The sequence below is a fragment of the Salvia splendens genome, chromosome 1, assembly GCF_004379255.2.
Source record: "Salvia splendens isolate huo1 chromosome 1, SspV2, whole genome shotgun sequence".
NCBI lineage: Eukaryota > Viridiplantae > Streptophyta > Magnoliopsida > Lamiales > Lamiaceae > Salvia > Salvia splendens.
Window position 1 is genome coordinate 45,634,514 of NC_056032.1, and position 19,858 is coordinate 45,654,371.

At 36.6% G+C, this 19,858-nt stretch overlaps 4 protein-coding genes and 1 pseudogene across 4 annotated transcripts; 3 read left to right on the plus strand and 2 right to left on the minus strand.

The window, feature by feature from the left end:
- Positions 1–3,053: 3,053 nt before the first annotated feature.
- On the minus strand, positions 3,054–4,150 carry LOC121803667. The gene is made up of 3 exons (XM_042203301.1): positions 3,780–4,150; positions 3,488–3,637; positions 3,054–3,402 (listed from the first exon to the last, which is right to left on the minus strand). Exons 1-3 carry the CDS (start codon positions 4,122–4,124, stop codon positions 3,196–3,198), a joined length of 702 nt encoding a protein of 233 aa, XP_042059235.1. The 5' UTR covers positions 4,125–4,150; the 3' UTR covers positions 3,054–3,195.
- Positions 4,151–4,404: 254 nt separating this feature from the next.
- On the plus strand, positions 4,405–6,981 carry LOC121792648 (annotated as a pseudogene).
- A 1,676-nt stretch (positions 6,982–8,657) lies between these two features.
- On the plus strand, positions 8,658–11,034 carry LOC121802043 (serine/threonine-protein kinase STY13-like). Its single transcript, XM_042201591.1, has 6 exons — positions 8,658–9,169; positions 9,576–9,697; positions 9,791–9,999; positions 10,085–10,259; positions 10,339–10,473; positions 10,685–11,034. The coding sequence occupies exons 1-6, from the start codon at positions 8,863–8,865 to the stop codon at positions 10,889–10,891; spliced, it is 1,155 nt and encodes a 384-aa protein (XP_042057525.1). The 5' UTR covers positions 8,658–8,862; the 3' UTR covers positions 10,892–11,034.
- Positions 11,035–11,840: 806 nt separating this feature from the next.
- On the plus strand, positions 11,841–14,762 carry LOC121755682 (homocysteine S-methyltransferase 2). Its single transcript, XM_042151033.1, has 7 exons — positions 11,841–12,156; positions 12,908–12,964; positions 13,056–13,285; positions 13,449–13,578; positions 13,757–13,960; positions 14,212–14,283; positions 14,372–14,762. The coding sequence occupies exons 1-7, from the start codon at positions 11,995–11,997 to the stop codon at positions 14,564–14,566; spliced, it is 1,050 nt and encodes a 349-aa protein (XP_042006967.1). The 5' UTR covers positions 11,841–11,994; the 3' UTR covers positions 14,567–14,762.
- A 79-nt stretch (positions 14,763–14,841) lies between these two features.
- LOC121755690 lies at positions 14,842–15,986 on the minus strand. Its single transcript, XM_042151044.1, has 3 exons — positions 15,782–15,986; positions 15,044–15,446; positions 14,842–15,008 (listed from the first exon to the last, which is right to left on the minus strand). Exons 1-2 carry the CDS (start codon positions 15,867–15,869, stop codon positions 15,061–15,063), a joined length of 474 nt encoding a protein of 157 aa, XP_042006978.1. The 5' UTR covers positions 15,870–15,986; the 3' UTR covers positions 14,842–15,008; positions 15,044–15,060.
- Positions 15,987–19,858: the final 3,872 nt, after the last annotated feature.

Here is a 19,858-nt window from a genome sequence, read left to right on the forward strand (position 1 = left end):
CACGGTTAAAATCCACCTTGTCCTCAAGGTGGGAACCACGACACACTGACGATCTTCGCGAAGATAGGCTTTGGCGAGGCAGCCCCTCCTGGATCAAACGCACGAGATTGTTGTTTTGCACCCCAATAACCTACTATCTCATGTCCAATGCCTTCGTCCGTAGTATTAAGCATTTCCTCCTCCATATTTGTGTCTTTAAGACAACCAAATCCCGTGATCATCGCCTGATTCCCTGAAGCAGTTCTCCCAATAATCCCTTTATTGGACACAACTGACTTGATCTCTCCTTTTGGTGTGGAAGACTTCCCTCTATGCTGCACGGCAATATTAATCACATCGGGGATCACATCGGTGCTGCACGGCGGCGAGATTGTAGCTTGCGGGAGCAGGATAGCGGAAACGGCAAGTGGCGAGCTGATACATGGATTCTGGTGGAGATGGAGATGCGAGAAGCATTGGGACTCAGCAGCGTGAGGCGGGGCAGGTAGCGTCTCTGTTGCGGTTATACTCCCATGTCCTACCCTCTTCTCGTTGTCACTTAGGTAGTCAATTTTGTCATCCATAAAGCAGGTCTCCTCGTTAAGGGTTCCACTCGATGGATGCCGACACGAGGGCGAAAGTTGGAGCGGATGCTGCTGCTGAGCAGCGGGCTGTTCGAGGCAGGCAGCAGCCTGAGGGAGATGAGGCACTGAATGTGGCTGGTGGTAGGGCTGTCTCGAATAGCCCACATCAGAGTCCTCATCGTATCCATCAGTGTCACGATCAAAATTAGGGTTATATATGGACGTGCTCTCTGCAGAGGAGAGGCTATTTATCGGCACCCGAGCGGCCGGCGGGTCCCAGCAGGATGGCTGGCGACCAGGCACGTGCTGCGACTGCCGAATTTGACGACGAGGGAACTCACTGTACGCGGGAGGCGGTCCGTCGAAGGGTTGATAGTACTTGGGCAGTTGATAATGGCTCTGGTGGAGGTGGTGTGGCCGGTGTCTATCCGGCTAGTATGGAGGTTGTGACAGGTACCTGTCCCACTTTTGGTGCTGTGGCTGCCGATACGCCGACTAGGTATAACGCCAACCTGGCTGTGGCGGTGGATCTGGCAGTGGACGAGTGCGAATCTCTCTGCGGGAATCGTAGCACGCCTGTTGTGCATACATTGCTTTAGACGCAAGCAAGTTTGTCCTACGCCGTTCGATTTTGTCACAACGTGTTTCCAACCTGGAGATAGCGGCATCCAATTGATCGAATAGTTGTTCATAACGCCCCACTTCGGTGTAGTTGCGTAACATGATGACTTTGAAAGGCGGCGGTGAAGGTCGACGGCGGGAGCTGATCGGGCAGGAGCTGTGACTGAATTTTTTTTTATATTGGTGATTTATTTGGGGAATATGGATGAACGAAGATGGAGGGTGAGCTCTGGATGAAAGCACCAGTTGTTAAGAGCACGATTCTCTTAACGAAGGAAAACCTGCGATTTCACTCGCAACACACCAATCCGGCGCCCCGATCGTTGGGGTCGGCGGCTCAATACGTGGCTGGCGCGGAGAACTTCCTCCGTCGGCAGTCTTCAAGGTTTGATAAGGAGTATTGCACAAGTAATGTGGGCAAATTATATCTTCATTAATTTGTTGAATGCATAAAAAGATAACAATCTATCCTATTTATAACACTAGAACTACTACCCTAACTTAACGAACAAGAAACAAATATAAGAAAGAAGATATGCAAATCCCTAATATATCTAAACTAAATAGGCTCGTAACATTATGTTTGAACAACTCTTGTAGAATATAATTCAACTTGTTATCTGAATTATGCTGCCTCTTCTACCAATTCAAGAATATATGAATTCCCTCTTACAAGTCATAAAATGTTGCATTGTTCTAGTATGTGGTAGTGAATGGATGCGTATATAGTACTTCTCTCCTGTTTGAGTTAATACCATTTACCTTTTCAACCGAACGTGATAGTAATGGCGATTTAGTGAAGTGTGAAGTCCATTTATTAAAAATGGAAAAAAGATAATCGCGAATGTCCCAAAAATGAAAAAAGAAATAGTAGAAGAATTTGGTGGACGCAACTTTTTAATGGTAGATTAAAAACTGGAGTTAAAAAATCCAGTGTAAAAATCCGGTCGCAATCACCAAAATCAACCCATAGAACTCCAAATTAAACATGAATCATATTATTATAGTGTTCGTTCGGTTGCTCTGATTTATTATCATATAATTAATAATATCTATCTTCGAATTCCGTTACCTCCCTCGTTTTATTTTCCTCTCCATGGCGGAATCGATTTTAGGGATTTCCATCCGTTGCAATTTAAGGGTCTCTTATTTTTGTTTCGGTATTTCCTTAATCTCTCAATTCAAATTGTCCGAAAATTCGATTGCATAAAATCAAAAAATAAAATGTCAAATAGGATTTAAGGATTAGAATTATTCTAACTATGAATGGCTATGTATTTCGCATGGCTTTAATTTAAGCGAGAATAAAAGGTAAAACAAAATAAAAATAAGAGAGATTCTGGAAAACCCTAATTTCCCGATGGGAGGGAATGGCGACGAGATTGCGAAAATCGATTCCGCCATGGCCGAGGAGAAGAAAACGAGAGAGGTAACGGAATTCGAAGATAGATATGATATAATTTATCCCTACCAAAGAAGGTTGATGTTCGAAGACGAAGATTTCAATATGAGAGATTATTTTTCAAGTGGTGATGATGATGAGATGCTCGAGGCCATGGAAAGAGTTCCTTACGACCGCAAGGCCGTCCTCGAATACATCTCTCAAGTCCGCACTAGCTTTGTAAGTTACTCCATTAAACTAGATTCAATCCAATTCATGTTTAATTTGGATTTTTTAAGTAACAATTTATCGTATTAATAAAAAGTCATAAAAACTCACATTTTGAGTGGGATGTCTTGTTTGTGATAGTTAGGCTATCCACCCTGGTTATGGTTTCTTATCAGAAAGCTCTGTGTTTGCTCAACTTTGTTTGCTCAACTCTGTCAAGACGAGGGCATTACATGTTGTTCAAGATATCTAATCCGGTATCAGTGATAAAAACATATTACAGTAGTAGCCAAGCAACCTAAAACAAGTTCTAGTACATCATATCAATTTGACAACATGTTCTAGTATAAGTAAACACAGGGATGGATACCAAGATAGATAGTAGTAGCATAGACAAAACAATCAAGCCTGGGTTGCATCCGGTTTGACAAGCATCCACTGATGGAGTTCCCAAGGTTGACATACGGGATGATACACAATTGCTCGAATAGTTTCTGTTTTTGCTTCTTCAACTTTTTTCACAGCAAGAGTCAAAAACAGCAGATCGAATGGAGCGTACGTGATGACAGCCTTAGCAACTTCCACAAGCTCAAAACTAGTTTCGTTTTTCTGCAAATTAAAACACATTTCCCTACTCATCATAAACTAACTAACAAATTTGACAATATATCAAGAGAATAATAGCATACTATACCAAGTCAAGATTGATTTCGCGAATGGCAATGTTGGCTGCATCATTCACATAATCAAGATCGCCTGGGCCGGGACGAGACAACCGAATTGGGATGAAATAAAAGATGCCTTGCCTCATCCAATAAGGGATACGCGCATCCACATCAAAACCCTAGATAATATCAATTACTTCAAAAATCCAAATTAAACATGAATTCGATTGAATCTAGTTTAATTACATCAAAACCCTAGATAATATCAATTACATAAAAAAATCCAAATTAAACATGAATTGGATTGAATCTAGAACTTACAAAGCTATCGCGGACTTGAGAGATGTATTCGAGAACAACCTTACGGTCGTAAGGAACTCTTTCCATGCCCTCAAGCATCTCATCATCATCACTTGACACATAATCTCTCATATTGAAATCTTCGTCTTCGAACATCAACCTTCTTTGGTAGGGATAGATTATATCATATCTATCTTCGAATGCCTTTACCTCCCTCGTTTCCTTCTCTTCGCCCATGGAGGAATCGATTTTCGCAATCTCGCCACCGATATCGATTTTCGGTATATCATCAATCTCTCCTCTTTTCCGTTTACCGGAATCGGGATCCGATTCTGTTCCCCCAATCGGGAAATTAGGGTTTTTCATGTCAATTGCGATTTCAGAGTCTCTCATCTTTGTTTCGTTATATTGTTTTTCCTTTTATTACTGCCATAGAATTTGGTGATGGTGATGGTGATGGTGATGGTGATGGATTGGGCCGACAGCATGAGTATTCAAAATGGGCTTCTGCGTTATTGTTTAAATAGTAAAATCATGACTAATTTAAATAATACTCCTAATAGATTTATTTTTAGGATATTGTTAATTGATACACTTCCGTCACTAAAAGTTTGAAGCATTATCGGATTCTTGCCTACTTTAGGGCATGAGGATTGTACAAAGAGAAGGTGCAATAAACACTATCCTGCTAGAGAAATATATTACAAAACCAAGGCATATAGAGAAGTACAGGTATTCATTTGACATTGATTATTCATAACCTTTTTATCTGTTAACTTTTGTCTCTTGCAATATACTGGTAAGGGGATTTAAGACATGAAATGATCATATTGTTACTATTTGGAAATTTTAACCACAGAATTTGACAGATTGAAAGATGTAAACCACTTAATGCCATGGTAGCGATGACAGCTTACACTATGTTTCTAATTGTAGATATTTGGGGACAAACATGGCAATATCGTTCATCTAAATGAGAGAGAGAGAGAGAGATTGCAGTGTACAGAGGAGACACCAAAAGATTATGGAAGAAGCTCCTGCTCTAATCCTCGTTCAGCCTTTGCTGCATTATTTCTAATAGTGAGTAACCATAATGATTTCTTCCTGATCTCTGACAAATTTTGTATATGCAGCCGATCATCAGTGGTGATTTTTGTAGGTAAGCTCACCCATATAATCTATGTCCATTATCACCTCTTATCGTAGTAACTCCTCATAATAAATGTCTTTTCTTTATTTTTGTAGGTAGTGAATTATCGCAGTGCGGGTACTGTTGAATTTATAGTTGATACTCTGTCTGGAGAATTTTATTTTATGGAGATGAACACCCGTCTCCAGGTGATTAGATCACTCCAGGCCATCTATTCTCTTTATTCTATGTCTACATCCTCTAAATGCAGAAAAAAATATCACCCTTTCTTGCAGGTTGAGCATCCAGTTACTGAGATGATTGTTGGTCAAGATCTCGTGGAGTGGCAAATACGTGTTGCTAATGGAGAACCTCTTCCAGTTAACCAATCAGAGGTGCCCTTGTTAGGTAAGATATCTTCTATGTGGGAGCTTTAAATTCACTGTGTTTACATGGTGTGTGTGTGTGTGTGTGTGTGAGTATAGCTTGAGTTGAGATCGGATCTCAGATTGTATAGAGTATATAGATTTTAGGGCTTGTATTCCCAAACTCAAATCATCTAAATTTTTATTGATCACTGGATAAGTATGTGTAATTGTTGAACATTACCAATCTTATCATTCCTATTTATGTCATTGCATGCCTGGAAATAGGCAAATGTCATAGTCAGGATGTTCTGATCTTGAGTCAAAAAAATTTATTGACAGGTTGTTTCTTAGGAGTATAAGTTTCCACTAAACATCTCTCACCCTTCATGGGTTTTGTATTATGTTCTTGACTGTTGTCTTGTATAGTTGATATCACCTAGTATAGGTTTTTTTTGCATCTCATGTATAGATATGGTTACTTAATCTAATGATTAACCTTATTTTGCTCCAAACCCAGGGATTGAAATTTAATTGAACATTTCCAATTCCTTGGGTTTATTCAAGATTCTTTATAGGATTTTCTTGTGACAGGTCATGCTTTTGAAGCCCGAATATATGCTGAGAATGTTCCAAAAGGATTTCTTCCAGCAACTGGAATTCTTCATCATTATCATTCTGTCCAAGCTTCATCAGAAGGTACACAAAGTAATGATGAGTAATCGATTTACTAGATGGATTACTTTTTCTTAGGTTGCAGGCCTGCCAACCAATATTGATTTTCTGTCAAAGCTTGCAAATGACGGAGCCATTGCTGCTGCTTGTCTTTGTGAAAAAGAGCATGCATCAGCGAGTGAAAGTTCCCCTGGTAATGCATCGAAGCTGCTGTATTAGCAGAATCTGTTGATACATATTCTTTAATCTGTGCAGGTAGTCTTTCTATATGGTATGCTTGAATGGGAAGATGAATCGACCAAGGGTGGCCCAAAACTCGTACCTGTACATGTCACACATATGCCGAAAGGGAAATATCTAATTGAGCTTTTCTAGTTGTCTTCTCATCTCGAGCCAATATTTTTTTGATTCCTTCAGATATTGCACTTTTTTTTATTTCAGAAACCCGCATCTTAACTATTAACATGCCTTTACAGACGGGAGGAAGCAGTGTTCCTGATCTCGAGCTGAACATGGTGCACTTGGGCAACCACGATTTTCGAGTTGAACATGATGGTTTAAGCACAAATGCCAGCATGGCTATTTATGATCTTAAGCCAATAACCGTTATAGCAAGCATGATAACTCGTGCTACATCATTATCATTGCACCTTTTGTTAATTGCGCTCACATTCACAGGATCAGTTCGAGCACATCGACATCTGGCATGGATCGTGCCATCATCATTTCACACGGAAAAACAGACATGATCTCGTTGACATTGATGAATCCAATCAACACCGACCCACCACAGAGGCATCCTCCTGGCTCTGTTGCAGGCTGGTCTAGTCGTTAAAGTTTTGGTGAAGGACGGGGAGAAAGTTCCAGAAGGGCAACCGATAATTGTCTTAGAAGCAATGAAAATGGAGGTATGTCGTTATTTCCTGCGAAGCTTTCCTCCACCTATGTTATGATGCCTCATCCCATTCGTGTTATGAAGGCAACTCGTGCTGGTTAGGCTTCGGGTTCTGCCGGCCAACAAGTTTCCGATGCTACTCTTCTATTCATTGTAAAGGTAAGTATAAGTTTATTACTCATAAATATTTTTAATATTTTGGGCATGTTTTAATAATGCAGCATACTGTATTTTATCTGAAACACGAAAATTGTGGAGATGTGTCGTAAGTTGTCCAAATAAATCTTTCATACCTTGTATGTATGTGTCCATACATCTCAGATAAAAGATGTGTGTTGATTTGAAGTTTGCCAGACTTTATTCTTGTATCCAATATATCTTTATGTCTAAATTTATTTCCTCGTTTTTCTCTGTTTAATATCATTACTGCATGATATCACAATGAAATTCGTGGTGGAGCAGTGTCCAAAAATGAAATTTTATGGGACGAAGGAAGTATAATTTCGTAAGTGTATGTTATAATGGAGTACTAATTCATGGAATTTATTCAATTAGTTTATGCTTTAAAGTTTCGAACCTTATAATCTCGGGAGGATTTGGGTTCGTAAATCACACCCTTTTGATGATATTGCGGCTAATGTTTGATGTGGGCCATCTATTTTGCGTCTATGGAGTAGTTCTTGGTTTCGCATTATCGGTTTTACCTAGTGTGTTAGGAGTCTTGTTTCCGTTCGTCATTCTACTATCTCATTTCACTTATTTTTCACCGTAATTCTAATGGATACAAGTGAGCCTCATGGTTTACTATTTTTTCCACCCTGAACTTAATCGGAACTTCTAATTGCGGACAGTGAGAGTGGATGGAAGATGCCAAATTTCTTAGATATGGGGTGTTCTTGTTCTACTATTACTTGGCCCAACAAACTAGTAGAACTATGACATGTATGAGTAAGGGTGGTCCTTCAATATTATTAATTTTAAAAGCAAATTCTCTGTATTATGATCTGACCAAAAATTGAATGTGTAGTCTTCTGCATAGTTGGAGTTGACGGTGATGGCCTCATTTTAACTTTCATGGGTAAAAATGAGTTAACCCATAACCTAGAAAATAAAAATATAAAGGTAATTTGCCAAAAAAAATCATGAAGTTTAGACGTGCTCGACAACCTATCCTTAAATTATGAATAATGGTTTATTGTTGCTCCTTTGTTTGTTGTGTGCTCTCCACCATTTTTAATCTACTAACAACGTATCGGTGGGCACGAATGAAAAGCTAAATTTGAATACTACAATATAATAAAAAAATCTAGGTATATCTCAAGTATAAACTTGATGTAGTGGAAACAATATTACTATGGAGTAGTATTAATAAAGTATAAATTGTTGTTCAAATTATTGTTTGTCCTCTAATTCTAAAAATCAATTACAAAAATCATAAAATTTGAATTTATTCTCAATATGCAGACGCCATGAATTAAATGATGTCATTTATTCATAAATAAAACAAAGCTTGTTAATTTAAAAAAATTATCAATATATTACGTGAAGGCAACCATATTATTCGTCACAGGATAATGAACAAACCTGAATTTTGAAAGTCGTTAAACCAAATTTCATGATGTTTTCGGCAATTTTACATGTTGTAAATCCAATCTTTTTTCCAACACAAACAGGTTTAACACTATCTTAAAATTCTCTACTACAAAGGGTGAATCAAAGTCACGGCATATTCTAAATATGATTATGCAATCAAATTCTATATACTCAAAATTTGTAAAAATCCAATGGTACATTGGTTGTCCTTCAAAATCTCAATCTTCTGTCCCCTTCACGTCGCTTTCTCTGAGATGTCATTTCTTGTTTCTTTCCCTCTCTCTCTCTTCAATGTCAAGTACATATGCTTCTCCTCCTTGATGCAAACAGCCTTTCCTCTCACTCTTTCACTGTTTATTTTCACCCCTTCTTCCAAAGTTTGAATCTTTCAAGTGGGCTTCTCACCAAATCCTAGCATTCAACCACTTTCTTTCTTACACTTTGACCATGGATCTGAAGAATGTGGGGAAAGCCCGGGAATTTGAAGAACGGGCCTCGGATAAATTGGGGGATAGTGATAACACTACTAATACAGAGAGTGGTGTGTTTCTGAGGGCTGATATGATTGATTTCAAGACATGGGATGTGCAATTGGAGAAGCATTTGAACCGGGCCTGGCCCAGAAACACCGAGGCCCGCACCAAGCCCGAGGATTGGGAGATTGATCTGGCTAAGCTTGATATCAAGAATGCCATTGCTCATGGGACCTATGGCACTGTTTATAGAGGTGTTTATGATGCCCAAGATGTTGCTGGTAAGCTCACATTAGCATCAAATCTCCATTTTGTTGATTGTTTTGAGTTGGTTTTTGGGGATTCTTGATTGTGATAGGATTCAATTTGTGTGCAAATTTGTAGTAGTATTTTCAGTGGAATGAATGCCTTAAAATGCTTAGTTGCCGTTTTATGAGTTTATTGAATCAATAAGATTTTTGCTTAGTTGTTTTTTGGATATTGTTATCTTAAAGGGATTGATGTTCTTGCATATGAAGTGAATTTGAGATACATAGCATTGTCTATTAGTATAAGCTTTAGCTATTACAGTGATTTGATCTAGTGTAACTGGAGCATGTAGAACCACCCCGTTTCGCCATTGTTGATCTTGATTGTAGCCATAATACTCTCACAACTAAACTAAAGCTATTCTCAATTTGGATATAGTGAAGGTATTGGAGTGGGGGGAGGATGGTATGACCACAGCTGAGGAGAGCGATGCTCTTCAGACCTCTTTTCGACAAGAGGTAGCCGTTTGGCATAAGCTCGACCATCCTAATGTTACAAAGGTGAAGATGAAGATATGCCTTATTGAGTTTTTGTTTATGCTGCATTTGGTGTCTGTTTGTATCTACTTCTTGAAACTCGTTCTTGATTTCTAGTTCATTGGTGCCTCAATCGGGACTGCAAATCTTAAGCTACCTTCTGAAGGGACTTTAGCTGCTAGTTTCAATTCGCTGCCATCTAGGGCGTGTTGTGTCGTGGTTGAGTACATTCCCGGTGGGACGTTAAAGAAGCTCCTGATTAAGAACAGCAAGAAGAAATTGGGATTCAAGATTGTGGTTCAACTTGCTCTGGATCTTGCTAGAGGGTGAGAAAAACTCTATGCTTCTGTTCATCGTTCCACGGTCTTATACATCGCTTCTCATTTTCCACTTCGGCTCCAATTCTTGCAGCTTGAGCTATCTCCACTCCGTGAAAATCGTGCACCGTGATGTCAAGGCTGAGAACATGCTGCTCGATGCTAACAGAACTCTGAAAATTGCGGACTTTGGCGTTGCTCGAGTTGAAGCTCAGAATCCGAGGGACATGACTGGAAACACCGGGACTCTTGGCTACATGGCGCCAGAGGTATGTTATTGTTCCCTCTTGCAATCAAGAATTCAGCTGCATTACTTAAACTCATGGCTCATCGAATTCGAAAATTTAGGTTCTTGATGGGAAGCCTTACAATCGGAAATGCGATGTGTATAGCTTTGGCATATGCTTGTGGGAAATATACTGCTGCAGCACACCTTATCCTAATCTGAGCTTTGCTGAAGTCTCTGCTGCTGTTGTTCAGCAGGTTTGTATTTTTTTTCGTTGCTCGGGTTTTAGAAAATGTGAAGGAATGTGAGTCTTGCATATATGTGGTATGAGTTGATGGAATACGAGGCCCAAAATGACAAAATGAGACGTTTAGAGAGTATTAGTAACTTTTTTTTTTTGCTTTATAAAAATGAAAATGCACCATATCTATGCCTTAACAAGCTTACATCTGCTGCATATGATGCTAGAATCTGAGGCCAGAAATCCCAAGATGCTGCCCAGCGCCGTTTGCGAACATTATGCATAGATGTTGGGATGCGAAGCCCGAGAACCGGCCTGAGATGGATGAGGTTGTGAGGATGTTGGAAGCAGTGGACACGAGCAACGGTGGTGGGATGATACCGGACGATGAGGCAAGTGGTTGCTTTTGTTTTAGACCTAGTCGCGGCCCGTGAGGGCGGTGCTTTCGACGTCGTTCATGTGCAATAGCCTGATCTAGTAGTTAAGGTTTGAGTGAAATGTGGGACTCAGATTTCTTGAAATTTGTAAGTATGTTAAAGAATTTGAGAAAAATAATGCATCATTTTGGTTGAAGAAATGCTTCTATTCCTACTTTTTATTGATAGATTTTGATCAAATTTGGGTTATTATTTATTAGAGTGAAAATAAATGAGAACTCAAATATGAATATGGAGACATCAGTTTAGACGTTGGAGGAATAGTATTTTCCTGTTATATAGATTTATAATTCCTTATTCAAAGAGAGAAAATAGATTTATTGCAAAATACTAATAGAACGAGATAATCGAATAATAAATGAATAAATCTTAATCACTCTTAACAAATATAGTAACAAAATAATGCACTCGTTATGCTTGCGCTTTTGAGACTTGCTTAATAAATAACTTTATCATCTCAAAAAAGTCATACTCCATCAAACATTGATTTCAAAATGATCAATTATCCCCATTTAATGAGGCTTACTACTATAGTAGGCTTCCATAAATTTAGCTTAAACTGGAAAAATAAAAATATAATCATAATTCATCCTCAAATTATTGACAGTTTAACAAAATATCCCAAAATAATACTATAATTTTTTTACTCCCTCCGTCCGCCAATAAATATTTCATTTTTACTTTTTTGTCCGTCCACTAATAAATATCTCATTTCATTTTTACTATATTTGGCATGTGTACCCTATATTCCACTAACTCTCCACATTTCACTAACTTTTCTACCAATTTATTAAAGTGAAATAATTTTTTAAAATTCGTGTCGATCAAATATGAGATATTTAATGACGGACGGAGGGACTATTTAGAAATGGAAACTTGGAGGAGTTAGAATTTTTACACGTAAGCCAAAAATCCGCAAATTATTAGGCAATTTGTGCATAAGGTTTTAAGAAACCCCTTTCTTCTACGCCACTGTTTTTCTATATAAATGCCGGCGCTTCCATCAACTTCTCTCTTCTCCTTCAAAATCCACCCCATTTCCGGCCGGATCTCAGCAGCCTCGGCGGAGCTATTAGTTTCTTCAATTTCCGCCGCATAAAATGGGACACGCCGCCATGATGTCCGATTTCCTCCGCCAATGCGGCGGCGTGGCCGTGATCGACGGCGGTTTCGCCACGGAGCTCGAACGCCACGGCGCGGATCTCAACGACCCTCTCTGGAGCGCCAAATGCCTCCTCACCTCCCCCGACCTCATCCGCAGAGTATCATCTTTCCTCTGTTTTTTTTCTATTTTTTTTTCAGCTTTATGTCTCAATTGATGGCCCCTTTTCATTATTGGTCTCAAATTAATGTTAAAAATGAAATTGTTTTGGTATATTATGTGCAATGATTATGAAACTGTGTGAGATTTTAGCGAGATTAGGGTTCTCTCTAAAAAAGGGAGAAAGAGAAGAGTATGAGCTGGCCAAGTAAGAGGTTGTGAAGTGAGTGGATGAGATGCTTTAAGTCTAAGTTGGGAAAAGAACAAATTTCATAATGAGGGGTTGCCCACCATTTTATCCATTTCTATCTAGCTACCTTTTACATCTATGGTGTCACGGATTGCAATTAAATAATCTATGGGGTCATTATAATATGATATAATTTCAGTTCGAGAAGAAGGTTTTGAAAGAAAGATTTGTTTTTTGACTGGTCCCCTCTTTAGTCTTTACCCTCTTTTCAAAAAGAGAATTTTGGAAGTCTTTGCATAAATGGTTTTTCTTCTAGTTAATTGGTTTGTGATTTTAGCTGAGGTTTACTGAAATTAATCTCAGATGATTAAAAGTTCACATGTAGATTTCGGATTTTTCCGTTTAGCAGCTAATCACAAGACACTGGATCTGGATGAGGGTGTTTCATAGGTTTAGTTTAAATTTGGACTTCGTTTAATGTTAAGGAGGAAGTAGTGGTTCTTGCATTCTATAAGCATATGATATCGTAAGGTTGATTTTTGACAATCGATCATATGCGCAGGTACACCTTGACTACCTTGAAGCAGGTGCAGATATAATACTCACAGCTTCTTATCAGGTGATTCCTTGCACCCTCAAAATCAAAATGAGTGTCTTGCTATGGGTATGTATATGTGAGACTGAGCTTTATCACTTCTCGAATTGAACAGGCGACTATTCAAGGGTTTAAGAACAAAGGTTATTCTGTGGAACAAGGTGAGAATATGCTCAGAAAGAGTGTGGAACTTGCACGCGAGGCGCGTGACATCTACTACACTAGGTGTCACGAAGCTCAGACTAAAGATACTACCGGTGATAAAATTCTCAAGCAGCGTCAAATACTGGTTGCAGCATCTGTCGGAAGTTATGGGGCCTACCTAGCTGATGGATCGGAATATAGGTGCTTTGATGCAAACTTTCTTGATTTAATATCTTGTCATTGTGTTCAATGTTTCCAAGCCTTTTAGTGATCATCAACTTATTTGCACTAGATGACATTATCCTTCTTTACGAAATGTGCATATTAATAGTAAATGCTAATACTTATACTGGGTGACATCCAGCGGTGACTATGGAGATGCTATGAATTTGGAGTTCTTGAGGGATTTTCATCGAAGGAGGGTCAAGGTTCTTGCAGAAGCTGGTCCTGATCTTATAGCCTTCGAAACAGTACCAAACAGGCTGGAAGCTCAGGTTAGGATACTTAAGTCTCCAAGCTGCTTACATTTCTCTCCATGTATAGCAAGAAATTATAATCACCTTGTCTACCATATCTTATAGACTTCTTTCAGGTTTTTTCTAATGTGAAATGTGAATAAATGTAGTAATGCATCTAAAGTATTCTGTTTTACGTGATTCTGATGTGAACCAGGCATTTGCTATGCTTCTTGAGGAAGAAAATATTAATGTTCCCGCATGGCTATCCTTCAATTCTAAGGATGGAATCAATGTGGTTAGTGGTGATTCCATTACTGAATGTGTCGCTGCTGCTGAGTCATCAAACAAAGTTGTTGCAGTTGGAATCAACTGCACCCCGCCCCGATTTATCAGGGATCTGGTTCTATCCATCAAGAAGGTATCCGTTTTCTGTTTTACACTTTTGTTTGTTCGATCTGTTTCTTTGCTTGCCGTGATGCATGCCCCAGTCTCTGCTGTGTATTGTTCGACTTGGCTACGATTAACCTTTCCTATATTACTTGCCAACTCCTCATATTGAAACACTTTTGAAAGAATACACTTAATTTATTTTCCTATCTTGATTGTAAAACTGTATTGAAAAGCTGTAGCTGACAATATCAGTGTTTGCTGCCCTTGACTCCATTTCAGGTGACATCCAAACCAATACTTATTTACCCAAACAGCGGTGAGAGTTATGATGCTGATATAAAGCAATGGGTGGTAAGCTCCTTCACTCTATTGTCAATTTTACTTGTAGAAACGAATAATAACAGCGTCCCTAACGCATGTCTTGTTCGATTTTTTGCAGCAACATACAGGAGTTTCCGACAAAGATTTCGTCTCGTATGTAAACAAATGGTGCGAAGCAGGAGCATCGCTTGTAGGAGGTTGCTGCCGTACTACTCCCCACACCATCCGATCCATCTATGGAACCCTCTCGTGCAAATCTTCCGATCCATCTTTAGTGTTCGAGGCGCCACGACCCCGACCCAACGAAGGTTAGCCGACTGGTGAAGAGGAGGCTCAGTCAGCATCTGGAAATCGAAGTTTTGTTATGTTTTTTCCACGCCTGGAAAACTTGTGTTGTGTTTTTGTTTCCCCTTTTAGGCTAAAAGTACTGTCTTCTTCCATCACATATTGTTCATTACTGTGTTACTTATATAGTTATATAATCATCTTTCCACTATTAATTTTTTGTATGAACTGCATTAAAAATCACAACTTTTCAGACATTTCATTTTGTAATCCTTAATTTGGCTAGTTTTATGAGGACAGATATTAACAAAGGCTGAAAATTTATTACTTCCATCTTAATAATATCCATGAAACAACACACTTTTAATACTATTACTCAATCCATTTTACAGAATGCAACTAAAGGCTCAAGCAGCACAAGAACCTCATCAACAACTTTGATCAAGAATCAAGATTAAGCTCTGCAACACTTAAGAACAAGAATCAAGATTAAGCTCTGCAACACTTAAGAACTTACATAAATCAGGAGTCGAAACCAGAGTAAACCCCGTTGTCTCTAAGCAGCCTCTTTTCTTCTTCAACATAGTTCTTGCCTCTGCTCGCTTGGCCAAGATCTCGTTTCCTCTTCTCCTTCTGTTGGAAGGAGAGGTTGTTCTTCTCCTTCCGGGTCAGAACATGCGCAAGCTGCTCACCATCAGCTAGAGCAGCTCGAGTTTTCTGTCGTTCTTTGAAAGATTCTTCTTCTGCCTCTTTCGATTTCTGCTCCTTCCCCGAGCACCAGGACCAGTCCTGCTCCTTCTCCGCCTCCTTGGGCGGCGGCACCTTCAACACGGACAGCCCCCCTCTGTATCCGTGTCGACTCAGAGCTTCAAAGTCTATGCCTTTCCTTTTCTTCTTTGCAGAATCATCTGTTACACAACCCTTCAACTTATCTTCAAATAGCTCACAATCAAAATCCCTAAATCTTATTCCATACAATTAAGTAATGCTCCACATCAAGTTTCATAACTTATGTTGATCGAATCGAAATTTGCAGAGATTTTACACACACAAATTAATAAAAAAAAAACTGAGAATTTATGTCGCCGGCATCCGATCAGTAAAAATGGCATTTCAAAGGGTAATTTCAGATGAAAATTAAGAATTTTGAGATGAATTGAATTCAAATTCCTATTCGCACAAACAGATATAGTAAAACCTTAGGTGAAAATTAAAAATAGAATTGAATGATTTCGTGATATACCTTGGGAGTTGGTTACGGGAGCTGAGTTGTCGTCGGATGATGACGTATCATCGTCGTCGCCGTCGCTCCATTTCAATCCCCTTTTCATCTTCACCGAATACGTTCCAAAATTTCCCCAAATCAAAACTAGGGTTTAAACCAACAATTCTGAAAGTAGGGAAGAAATATGTTGCTGTTATAAAATATATATTTTTACAAATTCTTGTGTATCTATGATACTCTTATTTATTTTCCTTCATAATAAGATTATGTTAGTGATAAAAATGTACATATTGAAATCCATAAATTAAATATAAATTTAATTAAAATTGATAACTTAATATTAGGTGCGTTGAACTTAACATTCGATTAGTGCAAAGAGGAAACTAAATGTAAAAAAGGTTTTTTTCTTCTAAACTTGTTTATCATGCTTCTTGATTTAAAGCTCAAACACAATTAATTAAGAATAATGCTATGCGGCCACATTATGGCCAGCCATAAATTAATTAAATAACAAAAAAAATTGATTTTTTTTTCAAATTTTTGGTTTAATACTACTTGATTTTACTTTTATATCATCTTCATTATATGTTGCTCAACATGTTAGTGTTGTTCTTTCGTAGTTTTTGCTCAACTTATTACTACTGTCATTTCTTGATTGTTGCTCAACGTATACAGTAATTCGTGATATTAATGTGTTTTACGTAATGAAATTCAAAGATAAGTATTAACTCACAAGTCCATTCACGCACAAATTTTTTATACATGTAAATGGACTAAATTAACTCTTTATGGCCGGCCACATTATGATCATTTAGCATCACTCATTAATTAATTTATCGGTGATCTGAAATCAAGAGTCATTATATGCATTGGTAATAAATTATGATCAGAGTGATTTGATGTGAAATAGTAGTATAGAAATAATAAATGGAGAAATAATTGGAAAAGGAATGGCAAGATAGACAATGACATGATCTTTAGGCATAGACTTGATTAGAATTATTTTCCCAAGTTAGAGTTTTTGAGGAAATTTATGTAAACTTGTTTTACACCCCAATGCTAAAGTTTCACATCATAATTTAAAGCTTCTTCTCATTTTTTTTCTTAAAAAAATTATACTCGTAGAAAGTTTATTTTATTTTTTCAAATTTTCCCAAGTTAGAGTTTTTGAGGAAATTTATGTAAACTTGTTTTACACCCCAATGCTAAAGTTTCACATCATAATTTAAAGCTTCTTCTCATTTTTTTTCTTAAAAAAATTATACTCGTAGAAAGTTTATTTTATTTTTTCAAATTTTCCCAAGTTAGAGTTTTTGAGGAAATTTATGTAAACTTGTTTTACACCCCAATGCTAAAGTTTCACATCATAATTTAAAGCTTCTTCTCATTTTTTTTCTTAAAAAAATTATACTCGTAGAAAGTTTATTTTATTTTTTCAAATTTTCCCAAGTTAGAGTTTTTGAGGAAATTTATGTAAACTTGTTTTACACCCCAATGCTAAAGTTTCACATCATAATTTAAAGCTTCTTCTCATTTTTTTTCTTAAAAAAATTATACTCGTAGAAAGTTTATTTTATTTTTTCAAATTTTCCCAAGTTAGAGTTTTTGAGGAAATTTATGTAAACTTGTTTTACACCCCAATGCTAAAGTTTCACATCATAATTTAAAGCTTCTTCTCACTTTTTTTCTTAAAAAAATTATACTCGTAGAAAGTTTATTTTATTTTTTCAAATTTTCCCAAGTTAGAGTTTTTGAGGAAATTTATGTAAACTTGTTTTACACCCCAATGCTAAAGTTTCACATCATAATTTAAAGCTTCTTCTCATTTTTTTTCTTAAAAAAATTATACTCGTAGAAAGTTTATTTTATTTTTTCAAATTTTCCCAAGTTAGAGTTTTTGAGGAAATTTATGTAAACTTGTTTTACACCCCAATGCTAAAGTTTCACATCATAATTTAAAGCTTCTTCTCATTTTTTTTCTTAAAAAATTATACTCGTAGAAAGTTTATTTTATTTTTTCAAATTTTCCCAAGTTAGAGTTTTTGAGGAAATTTATGTAAACTTGTTTTACACCCCAATGCTAAAGTTTCGCATCATAATTTAAAGCTTCTTCTCATTTTTTTTCTTAAAAAAATTATACTCGTAGAAAGTTTATTTTATTTTTTCAAATTTTCCCAAGTTAGAGTTTTTGAGGAAATTTATGTAAACTTGTTTTACACCCCAATGCTAAAGTTTCACATCATAATTTAAAGCTTCTTCTCATTTTTTTTCTTAAAAAAATTATACTCGTAGAAAGTTTATTTTATTTTTTCAAATTTTCCCAAGTTAGAGTTTTTGAGGAAATTTATGTAAACTTGTTTTACACCCCAATGCTAAAGTTTCACATCATAATTTAAAGCTTCTTCTCATTTTTTTTCTTAAAAAAATTATACTCGTAGAAAGTTTATTTTATTTTTTCAAATTGGTTCAGTCCACCAAAATTAGTGTTGTTTTCAATCATGAAACTTTCTCAACACTATATGTATTATATTTTCGTAGACAGTTGGAGTATATACAAATTGTTTTTTTTCCCTTTTAATTTGGTATTGTGAGTTTTGGCACAGTCAATATATTTATTTTACGAAATAAATAAAAGTTAATGCATATAATATGCATTATTATGATGTGGTGGTTGAAGCAAGTTTACTGCAAAAATAATTTGGGCTTCAAAGGTCCATTATTCTTACTACTAAATTCATGTTTTATTTGGGCCAAACTAAAACTTTTACTACTATTACTACTTCGGAATTCGGCAATACTTATTCCTAAAATAATTATGGAATAATTAAAAGAAAACACATGCTTATATTTAATTGTTTAGTGCATTAATAGATGGAAAATTTATAATATTATAGGCTATAGCGCTGACCAATACACAGTCTCCCACATTTGGCATGTGGGTTTTTAGATTAATCAATTAATACTCCAAGACTAGGCTTAATCCAATGAAGAAATTAATTACTTTGTTGTATAACTCGTTAATTATCCATTTAATTTGGAGTTCTTGCTCAAAACCCTAGGAGATTTTGGGTCGACTAATCTAGGGTTAATGCCTAAACAATATCTTTTTAATAAGGCCAAGATTCATTAACAAAAGTGCTCTTTTTTTATGAGTTTTTTTTTGGTAATTTCGCCATTTTTTTGTAGTGGTGCATTAACAAAATTGATACTATATATATTTATATTCTAATAAATGCATGTGTATATCTGAAAAGTGGTACTACTATTGTATATATATAAATGTAGATAGTATTCTTGAGATTAATAATTACGCATAAAGACCTATGATTTGCGTTTATTAAACTATCTTTAAATAAAAGAAAGGAAACTGCATTTAAATTTCGTCAGATCTGAGATGGGATTTAGGTCAACTCTTTAATTTCCTTTATTTCCTTCCATTTTTTTATTTTTTTACTATTTTACTGATATTTTATGTTCTCGTGTTACCATACCATATACACTTAGATATAGTAAATAATTAAAACATATATACTTCAAAAAAATGTAGAATAAAACATGTGAAAGAGGAATTTCCCAAGCACAAAAAAAAATTGTATTGATTCATGAAATAAGAACAATATAGGTTTGTGGCAAATGGAATAATTCCAACAACATTTCACAAATTAGGACATAGTTGCCTATGAATCCCAAGACACTACTCTAGCTTGACTCAATATGAATCTCCAAATTGCTTTACAAACAAACACAATGTTGTTGTGGCATTCATTGTATACACAAAAACAATTGTATAAATGTCACGATATTAATTTTCTTGAAAATATTTATGAACCCAAAAACCTACATTTTGAGAAATGGTCAATTCCCCCCTGCAAAACTAAACCCAATAAAGCTATTCCAAGATTGTCCAAAACCCAGTAATCTAGACTAGTTTTTGAATGCATAATTTCTCCCAAAAAACATTCCATATTTTATTTTATTTTACCCCCACTTAAATAAAACAAGTGTGTGTGAGGTGATGTGTATTTAACATTTTCAAGAAATGTAAGAAAGGTGACCAAATCAAACTGTTGCTTTTCAATTGTTTTGATCTTGTTT

Coding starts and splice junctions, on each gene's coding strand:
- LOC121803667 (XM_042203301.1), bottom strand. CDS start 4,124: ATGAAAAACCCTAATTTCCCGATTGGGGGAACAGAATCGGATCCCGAT. Junction 3,638..3,779: donor CTCAAGTCCGCGATAGCTTT/GTAAGTTCTAGA, acceptor GATATTATCTAG/GGTTTTGATGTGGATGCGCG. Junction 3,403..3,487: donor GCGAAATCAATCTTGACTTG/GTATAGTATGCT, acceptor TTTAATTTGCAG/AAAAACGAAACTAGTTTTGA.
- LOC121755690 (XM_042151044.1), bottom strand. CDS start 15,869: ATGAAAAGGGGATTGAAATGGAGCGACGGCGACGACGATGATACGTCA. Junction 15,447..15,781: donor TCCCGTAACCAACTCCCAAG/GTATATCACGAA, acceptor GTTGTGTAACAG/ATGATTCTGCAAAGAAGAAA.
- LOC121755682 (XM_042151033.1), top strand. CDS start 11,995: ATGGGACACGCCGCCATGATGTCCGATTTCCTCCGCCAATGCGGCGGC. Junction 12,965..13,055: donor TACTCACAGCTTCTTATCAG/GTGATTCCTTGC, acceptor CGAATTGAACAG/GCGACTATTCAAGGGTTTAA. Junction 13,579..13,756: donor CAAACAGGCTGGAAGCTCAG/GTTAGGATACTT, acceptor GATGTGAACCAG/GCATTTGCTATGCTTCTTGA.
- LOC121802043 (XM_042201591.1), top strand. CDS start 8,863: ATGGATCTGAAGAATGTGGGGAAAGCCCGGGAATTTGAAGAACGGGCC. Junction 9,170..9,575: donor TGATGCCCAAGATGTTGCTG/GTAAGCTCACAT, acceptor ATTTGGATATAG/TGAAGGTATTGGAGTGGGGG. Junction 10,260..10,338: donor TTGGCTACATGGCGCCAGAG/GTATGTTATTGT, acceptor TCGAAAATTTAG/GTTCTTGATGGGAAGCCTTA.